The following is a 9,207-nucleotide window of genomic DNA, read 5'->3' on the forward strand; positions in this document are numbered from 1 at the left end:
AACCCACTGTTCCTAGACCATCATTGTAAATAAGGATTTGTTCTTTACTGACTTGCCGAGTTAAATAAAGGATACATTTAAAAATATATATTGCCACCCAGTGGTGTCTGCGTAATTTGCGCATATAATGGACCAGGGACTGAATGACCTTAGAACGCCACTTCAGTTCCTATCACCTTGTGATGTCTATCTTCTGTAACAATCCCTTTCTGGTCAAAGATTCCTCAACATTCTTCATATTTCTAACCGGGTTGGTGAGACAAACGCGGTAAACGCCTCCCACTCCCTAAATGTTCACTCCCCAACCACTCCCACTCCACAATTTTTCACTTCCCAACCCTTCACTCCCCAACCCCTCCCACTTACCAAACCCTCCCACTCCCCAACCCCTTCCACACTTCACCTCTCAACCCTTCACTCCCATTATTCTTATGATGGGAGGGTCTGATGTACGGACCGTCTCTACTTCTTCATTTTCACCAATCTCTTCGTCGCCGTGGTCACCACAAACTTGGAGGAAAAGATGGCCGACTATGACGACAAGAACTCTTAAGAGTGTTCGCTGGCTAGCGGTAAGTCTGTCACTCTTTACGTTTTCCCTATAGTTTCAATGTCACGTTAGTGCTATTCATACCAAGGCTCTGTTGTTGATGACAGAGGGGGGTGGGGGTTGTGTGATGAATTGCGTGTTTTTCCACATTGCTGTATACTGATTATTACTACAAGCTGCCTTTCAAAATCATCAATATGACCACTCCTCTTTTGTTGTTTTCAATCCCATATTACCATCCTGTGTATTAAGTCCACTCTCCTGACACACGACACCAAACTCACTCCTCAACCCCTTAATTCTCCCACAGATTATACCGGAAGATACGGGAGTCCTGATGGACCAGAGCAGAGGTGGTGACCAAGACCAACATGACCCGGCACCAGAAGACCTGGAAGAACCTGACCATTGACACCTTGGAGAAGCAGACCCTTGCCAGCACAAGAGGTGATGATGAGGAACCATATGACTGCAACTCTTCAGGACAAACTATGCAGAAGAACATGGCTGCCTACAGGGAGATATGGCAGGTATATTTCAGACCACGTGTATGTGTTTATCCACAGTATAGTGGAGGGGGTGCACAGCCTGTCGTTCAACGTACAGCAAGAGGTGATGATGAGGAACCATATGACTGCAACCCTCCAGGACAAACTATTAAATAATGATATTGCCACCGTCCATACTGGAGACATCCTGTCCACCCTCATCACCCTGGAGAAGGTAAGAAGGCAGTGGACATGGCACCATTCCCCATATAGTGCACTAATTTTGATCAGAGCCTTATGGGTGCTCAATAGATTCAATGACTCTTCCTGGAGTTGTCTATAACCTTATATTTACTGTTCTGTTACTAATGTCAGTTGTGTGTCAAGCTCATCAAATCCAATGTATTTATAAAGCCCTTTTTACATCAGCAGATGGCACAAAGTGCTTATACAAAAACCCATCCTAAAACCCCAAACAGCAAGAAATGCAGATGTAGAAGCACAGTGGCTAGGAAAAACTTCCTAGTAAGGCAGGAGCCTAGGAAGAAACCTAGAGAGGAACCAGGCTCTGAGGGGTGGCCAGTCCTCTTCTGGCTGTGCTGGGTGGAGATTTTCAGAGTACATGGCAATTAAGGCCAGATTGTTCTTCAAGAAGTTCAAGCATTCATAGAGCGTCTGCTAAATGACTTAAATGTAAATGTAAATGACCAGTACGGTCAAATAATAATCACACTTGTTGTAGAGGGTGCAACAGGCCAGTACCTCAGGAGAAAATGTCAGCTGGCTTTTCATAACAGAGCATTTAGAGGTCGAGACAGAAGGTGCGGTAGTCAGTAGAAAACAGCACGTCCAGGAGAAGGTAGCACATCCTGTGAACATGTCAGGGTTCCATATGCATGGGCAGAACAGTTAAAACTTGAGCAGCATCAAGACCAGGTGGACTGTGGGTAGCCAGGAATCATCAGGCCTGGTAGTCCAGAGGCACGGTCCTAGGGCTCATGTCCTCAACTCGAACAGAGCATCCTCACCTGTTCCAGCAGGGGGATATGCGTCATGCAGCCATGAGGCTGTCCTACCTGTCTACTTCTACACATGTGGATGTGGGACACAGTAACACTCCCAGCACACACCACAACACAGGCTGAACACACCTTTAACAGCCATTTGGCTTTACTGATTAGCTGAAATGATCTCAAAGATAATGTGCTAGGTTTCATGGTTAAGTCAGACTGTATGCTTGCTGCACACATTTGCACATGCAGATCAATGTTGACCATGTACTGTGAAATCAAGGGGGATTTTGTTTTTTTAATAAAAAAGATTGGAGATTTGTGGGGGGAGTAAATGATCATAAAGGTTTCACAGTGTCTCAAAAATATACTCAAAGGGATAACTTGGAAGCTATTAACAGCTTATTTCTAAATAAATGTTCTTTATTTAAAAATTTTAGTTGGTCTCGATCTAATATTCATTAAACACTTCACATGAATGACACAGATGTCTAAAGAAAATTAAGTTGATTGTTTTAAAAGCATTCTAGTAAACAAAGCTTTTGAAAACTTATTTTCCACATTACTGAATATAAAAGTCAATCCCATGTTTGATGATGTCACCTCTGGATGATCATTTCATGGGTAGTTATCGTACTGTTCACAATGTTACATTTAGATTGTGGATGTTTACAAACCAGTTTCCATATTCAAAGACTAATAATGTGTCTTATACAGCCTAAACTTGTCTCCATTATATTACAAAAATGTACATACGTCCGTTAGCAAGCTAATAGACAAAGTTAATATCTTCATGGTAAATGCCCCAGCAGCTAATTGCTGTTGCCAAAAGATTCTTTGATAGCGATGGCTGGCGTGGGTCCAATATGGGTCCAGATGTAGCCTTTCTCTGGACGGATAGGAATGGTGGGGAAAGGACAGCTCCTGGACTTGAAGTACTCCGAGGGGGCGTGGCACACAAACTCCAGGTACTCCATCTTCCTGGGAAAATCCTCCTCTGGACCTATAGAAGTCAGATAATCAATAACAAAGACATTATTGGCTAGTTGTGGTCTTTGAGTCTACTGTGACATTACTCACATTTCCACAATGTTCAAAGATAGACGTAACTTATTTCTGTATTCTCAAATGTAACTTTAGTCTAATGTGACATAAATTCAGCCATCTGGGTGGCGCAGTGGTCTAAGGCACTGCATTGCAGTGTGCCAGCAGATATTCTTGGTTCGAGCCCAGGCTCTGCCGCAGCCGGGAGGTCCATGGGGCGACGCACAATGGCCCAGCGTCATCCGGGTTTGGCCCTGCAGGGATATCCTTCTCATTGTGTACTAGCGACTCCTGTGTCGGGACGGGTGTTTCTTCCGACACATTGGTGCGGCTGGCTTCCGTGTTGGATGTGCGTTGTGTCAGGAAGCAGTACGGCTCGGTTGGGTTTTGGAGGACGCATGGCTCTCGACTCCGTACGGGAGGTCCAGCGGTATCCATTTGGATACCACGAAATTGGGGAGAAAAACGCCTTTTTTATTTTTTAAGTGACATAAATTCAATCATCACTCACCAACAATGTAAGTGGCAGGATCAAACAGGTCCTTAGGACTGGCCTGGGTTGGTATCAACCAAGTCAAGGCTGCACTTTTCTCACAGTATTGGTCCTGGACAAAACCTCTGATCTGTGCATAGTATGGCCTCCCATCATCCTCATCTGTAACTTTGATGACATCTCCTATCTGATAATACACACCCTGCACAATGACAAAAGATGTGGCATACAGATACATTTGTTATGTTTGCTAACATACAGTACTGAATGATTAAAATAAATAAATAAACGTACTGTACCTTATAAAAGACTGATTCTGATGTGATGATAGTGGAAACAGATTCTGGTGCTTTGATTGGCTGTGGAAGAAATCACATTTTGAGGAGCTTCATTTAGAACAATTGTCTGACAATCCAACACAAGGATGTCTGAGTTCCTGTGTATTGAACCAATGGTACTGACATTTTTTAGTTTGAAGATGTGTCTTCTTCCTTTTCCTTTGGTAGAGACCTTTTTTTCGGTAGCAGGATTTTTGTACTTGGTGCTCCTCAACCGTGCTGATCTCCTGTGGATCTCTTGTTTAGACTGTGGGCAAGATGTGTCAAATACCAATATGACAATGTGGATCACACATGCCTATATGATTGATCTCTGCTTTGACTTGGAAGTATAACAGTATGGAGGTACCGCCACTAAGGGAAGCACACTCCAGTGCAGTGCAGGCCTATGTATATTTTATATGTGCAAACCTGCTTGCCCCCGACATTATTCTGCTGTGTGTTGGAGGACGCAGAGGGTCCAGATGCTCCACTGCTGGTGCTCTTCCCCGTACAGTTATTGCACAGGATCTCTCCTTGGTTTCCCTTTTTCCACATAGACGATGAGTTTGTTTTGCAGACAGCGCAACATGGTTTCAAACCCAGCGGCATCTTGATAGGAAAATGTAGGCCAGCGAAATGAACGCAGAGGCTAGCTAGCTATTTAGCCAGCTAACTGTATTCTGGCTAACAACATCAGCAACAACAACGCCGCTCTTGACGGACGGATTTAGACAAAAAAACTACAGCATGCAAATCAAATATAACCAGCAATAAGCTAGATCTAAAGGAACAACACAAATGGCTACATCGATTTAGCCCAGACAGCTAGCTAACCAGTCTGTAAAAATGTCTTCTTCTTTCAAGTTCAGCAAGCTAGCGTGGGCCGCACAAAGCGAAGTGTACTGCTCCACCTACTGTGATGGCGTGTATCGACAGCCTTATATCGAGGTATTATATTTATCTAACAGGCAGGCTTATAAACTATCAGCTACTTCTTAGCAAAAAGGAAGTAAAAAAACAACAATCATATTGTCTTAAACAGGAGTACATACTGTTGAGGGTTCGTCAACTATGTTTGGCCTCGCCCAATTTTTTTCTGAGCTAATAGTCAAATCGAATCTTATTTGTCACATACACATGGTTAGCAGATGTTTTTATTTTTTACCTTTATTTAACCAGGTAGGCTAGTTGAGAACAAGTTCTCATTTGCAACTGCGACCTGGCCAAGATAAAGCATAGCAGTGTGAACAGACAACACAGAGTTACACATGGAGTAAACAATTAACAAGTCAATAACACAGTAGAAAAAAAGGGGAGTCTATATACATTGTGTGCAAAAGGCATGAGGAGGTAGGCGAATAATTACAATTTTGCAGATTAACACTGGAGTGATAAATGATCAGATGGTCATGTACAGGTAGAGATATTGGTGTGCAAAAGAGCAGAAAAGTAAATAAATAAAAACAGTATGGGGATGGGGTAGGTGAAAATGGGTGGGCTATTTACCAATAGGCTATGTACAGCTGCAGCGATCGGTTAGCTGCGCAGATAGGACATGTTTGAAGTTGGTGAGGGAGATAAAAGTCTCCAACTTCAGGGATTTTTGCAATTCGTTCCAGTCACAGGCAGCAGAGTACTGGAACGAAAGGCGGCCAAATGAGGTGTTGGCTTTAGGGATGATCAGTGAGATACACCTGCTGGAGCGCGTGCTACGGATGGGTGTTGCCATCGTGACCAGTGAACTGAGATAAGGCAGAGCTTTACCTAGCATGGACTTGTAGATGACCTGGAGCCAGTGGGTCTGGCGACGAATATGTAGCGAGGGCCAGCCGACTAGAGCATACAAGTCGCAGTGGTGGGTGGTATAAGGTGCTTTAGTGACAAAACGGATGGCACTGTGATAAACTGCATCCAGTTTGCTGAGTAGAGTGTTGGAAGCAATTTTGTAGATGACATCGCCGAAGTCGAGGATCGGTAGGATAGTCAGTTTTACTAGGGTAAGTTTGGCGGCGTGAGTGAAGGAGGCATTGTTGCGGAATAGAAAGCCGACTCTTGATTTGATTTTCGATTGAAGATGTTTGATATGAGTCTGGAAGGAGAGTTTACAGTCTAGCCAGACACCTAGGTACTTATAGATGTCCACATATTCAAGGTCGGAACCATCCAGGGTGGTGATGCTAGTCGGGCATGCGGGTGCAGGCAGCGATCGGTTGAAAAGCATGCATTTGGTTTTACCAGCGTTTAAGAGCAGTTGGAGGCCACGGAAGGAGTGTTGTATGGCATTGAAGCTCAATTGGAGGTTAGATAGCACAGTGTCCAAGGACGGGCCGGAAGTATATAGAATGGTGTCGTCTGCGTAGAGGTGGATCAGGGAATCGCCCGCAGCAAGAGCAACATCATTGATATATACAGAGAAAAGAGTCGGCCCGAGAATTGAACCCTGTGGCACCCCCATAGAGACTGCCAGAGGACCGGACAGCATGCCCTCCGATTTGACACACTGAACTCTGTCTGCAAAGTAATTGGTGAACCAGGCAAGGCAGTCATCCGAAAAAACCGAGGCTACTGAGTCTGCCGATAAGAATATGGTGATTGACAGAGTCGAAAGCCTTGGCAAGGTCGATGAATACGGCTGCACAGTACTGTCTTTTATCGATGGCGGTTATGATATCGTTTAGTACCTTGAGTGTGGCTGAGGTGCACCCGTGACCGGCTCGGAAACCAGATTGCACAGCGGAGAAGGTACGGTGGGATTCAAGATGGTCAGTGACCTGTTTGTTGACTTGGCTTTCGAAGACCTTAGATAGGCAGGGCAGGATGGATATAGGTCTGTAACAGTTTGGGTCCAGGGTGTCTCCCCCTTTGAAGAGGGGGATGACTGCGGCAGCTTTCCAATCCTTGGGGATCTCAGACGATATGAAAGAGAGGTTGAACAGGCTGGTAATAGGGGTTGCGACAATGGCGGCGGATAGTTTCAGAAATAGAGGGTCCAGATTGTCAATCCCAGCTGATTTGTACAGGTCCAGGTTTTGCAGCTCTTTCAGAACATCTGCTATCTGGATTTGGGTAAAGGAGAACCTGGAGAGGCTTGGGCGAGGAGCTGCGGGGGGGCGGGGCTGTTGGCCGAGGTTGGAGTAGCCAGGCGGAAGGCATGGCCAGCCGTTGAGAAATTCTTGTTGAAGTTTTCGATAATCATGGATTTATCGGTGGTGACCGTGTTACCTAGCCTCAGTGCAGTGGGCAGCTGGGAGGAGGTGCTCTTGTTCTCCATGGACTTCACAGTATCCCAGAACGTTTTGGAGTTGGAGCTACAGGATGCAAACTTCTGCCTGAAGAAGCTGGCCTTAGCTTTCCTGACTGACTGCGTGTATTGGTTCCTGACTTCCCTGAACAGTTGCATATCGCGGGGACTATTCGATGCTATTTCAGTCCGCCACAGGATGTTTTTGTGCTGGTCGAGGGCAGTCAGATCTGGAGTGAACCAAGGGCTGTATCTGTTCTTAGTTCTGCATTTTTTGAACGGAGCATGCTTATCTAAAATGGTGAGGAAGTTACTTTTAAAGAATGACCAGGCATCCTCAACTGACGGGATGAGGTCAATGTCCTTCCAGGATACCCGGGCCAGGTCGATTAGAAAGGCCTGCTCACAGAAGTGTTTTAGGGAGCGTTTGACAGTGATGAGGGGTGGTCGTTTGACTGCGGCTCCGTAGCGGATACAGGCAATGAGGCAGTGATCGCTGAGATCCTGGTTGAAGACAGCGGAGATGTATTTGGAGGGCCAGTTGGTCAGGATGACGTCTATGAGGGTGCCCTTGTTTACAGAGATAGGGTTGTACCTGGTGGGTTCCTTGATGATTTGTGTGAGATTGAGGGCATCTAGCTTAGATTGTAGGACTAACGGGGTGTTAAGCATATCCCAGTTTAGGTCACCTAACAGAACAAACTCTGAAGCTAGATGGGGGGCGATCAATTCACAAATGGTGTCCAGGGCACAGCTGGGAGCTGAGGGGGGTCGGTAGCAGGCGGCAACAGTGAGAGACTTATTTCTGGAGAGAGTAATTTTCAAAATTAGTAGTTCGAACTGTTTGGGTATGGACCTGGAAAGTATGACATTACTTTGCAGGCTAACTCCTCCCCCTTTGGCAGTTCTATCTTGACGGAATATGTTATAGTTGGGTATGGAAATCTCTGAATTTTTGGTGGCCTTCCTGAGCCAGGATTCAGACACGGCAAGGACATCAGGGTTAGCAGAGTGTGCTAAAGCAGTGAGTAAAACAAACTTAGGGAGGAGGCTTCTGATGTTGACATGCATGAAACCAAGGCTTTGTCGATCACAGAAGTCAACAAATGAGGGTGCCTGGGGACATGCAGGGCCTGGGTTTACCTCCACATCACCCGCGGCACAGAGAAGGAGTAGTATGAGGGTGCGGCTAAAGGCTATCAAAACTGGTCGCCTAGAGCATTGGGGACAGAGAATAAGAGGAGCAGGTTTCTGGGCATGGTAGAATATATTCAGGGCATAATGCGCAGACAGGGGTATGGTGGGGTGCGGGTACAGCGGAGGTAAGCCCAGGCACTGGGTGTTGATGAGAGAGGTTGTATCTCTGGACATGCTGGTTGTAATGGGTGAGGTCACCGCATGTGTGGGAGGTGGGACAAAGGAGGTATCAGGGGTATGAAGAGTGGAACTAGGGGCTCCATTGTGAACTAAAACAATGATAACTAACCTGAACAACAGTTTACAAGGCATATTGACATTTGAGAGAGACATACAGCGAGGCATACAGTAATCACAGGTGTTGAATTGGGAAAGCTAGCTAAAACAGTAGGTGAGACAACAACAGCTAATCAGCTAGCACAACAGCAGCAGGTAAAATGGCGTTGACTAGGCAACGGGCCGACAGATAAAACATAAACAAGCAGAATGGAGTACCGTGATTAATGGACAGTCCAGCGTGCATCAGCTATGTAGCCAAGTGATCCGTGTCCAGGGGGCAGCGGTGGATGGGGCAGGGAAGCTGGACTGGCGAGTGTTATCCAGGTAAAATATATATATATATAAAAATGTGAGTGTAGCGAAATGCTTGTGCTTCTAGTTCCGACAATGCAGTAATAACCAACAAGTAATCTAACTAACAATTCCAAAACTAATTTCTTATACACAGTGTAAGGGGATAAAGAATATATACATAAAGATATATGAATGAGTGATGGTACAGAGCAGCATAGGCAAGATACAGTAGATGGTATCGAGTACAGTATATACATATGAGATGAGTATGTAAACAAAGTGGCATAGTTA

The 9,207-nt window shown here is 45.4% G+C and overlaps 1 protein-coding gene and 1 long non-coding RNA gene across 2 annotated transcripts; one reads left to right on the forward strand and one right to left on the reverse strand.

The window, feature by feature from the left end:
• Positions 1-372: 372 nt before the first annotated feature.
• LOC135549641 (uncharacterized) lies at positions 373-2,340 on the forward strand. The gene is made up of 3 exons (XR_010456995.1): positions 373-572; positions 861-997; positions 1,117-2,340. It is a non-coding gene; the product is annotated as an uncharacterized LOC135549641 (long non-coding RNA).
• Positions 2,341-2,428: 88 nt separating this feature from the next.
• LOC135549640 (GATA zinc finger domain-containing protein 1-like) lies at positions 2,429-4,774 on the reverse strand. Its single transcript, XM_064979793.1, has 5 exons — positions 4,335-4,774; positions 4,048-4,170; positions 3,885-3,944; positions 3,604-3,787; positions 2,429-3,051 (listed from the first exon to the last, which is right to left on the reverse strand). Exons 1-5 carry the CDS (start codon positions 4,512-4,514, stop codon positions 2,861-2,863), a joined length of 738 nt encoding a protein of 245 aa, XP_064835865.1. The 5' UTR covers positions 4,515-4,774; the 3' UTR covers positions 2,429-2,860.
• Positions 4,775-9,207: the final 4,433 nt, after the last annotated feature.

The sequence above is a fragment of the Oncorhynchus masou genome, chromosome 12 (assembly GCF_036934945.1).
Source record: "Oncorhynchus masou masou isolate Uvic2021 chromosome 12, UVic_Omas_1.1, whole genome shotgun sequence".
NCBI lineage: Eukaryota > Metazoa > Chordata > Actinopteri > Salmoniformes > Salmonidae > Oncorhynchus > Oncorhynchus masou.

What these genes read in the sequence shown, in the direction of transcription:
- LOC135549640 (XM_064979793.1), bottom strand. Translation starts at nt 4,514, where the DNA reads ATGCCGCTGGGTTTGAAACCATGTTGCGCTGTCTGCAAAACAAACTCA. An exon ending in ACATCTTCAAACTAAAAAAT is followed by an intron (nt 3,945 to 4,047) that starts GTCAGTACCATT and finishes TTTCTTCCACAG; the next exon opens with CCAATCAAAGCACCAGAATC. An exon ending in TCCTGCCACTTACATTGTTG is followed by an intron (nt 3,052 to 3,603) that starts GTGAGTGATGAT and finishes TGACTTCTATAG; the next exon opens with GTCCAGAGGAGGATTTTCCC.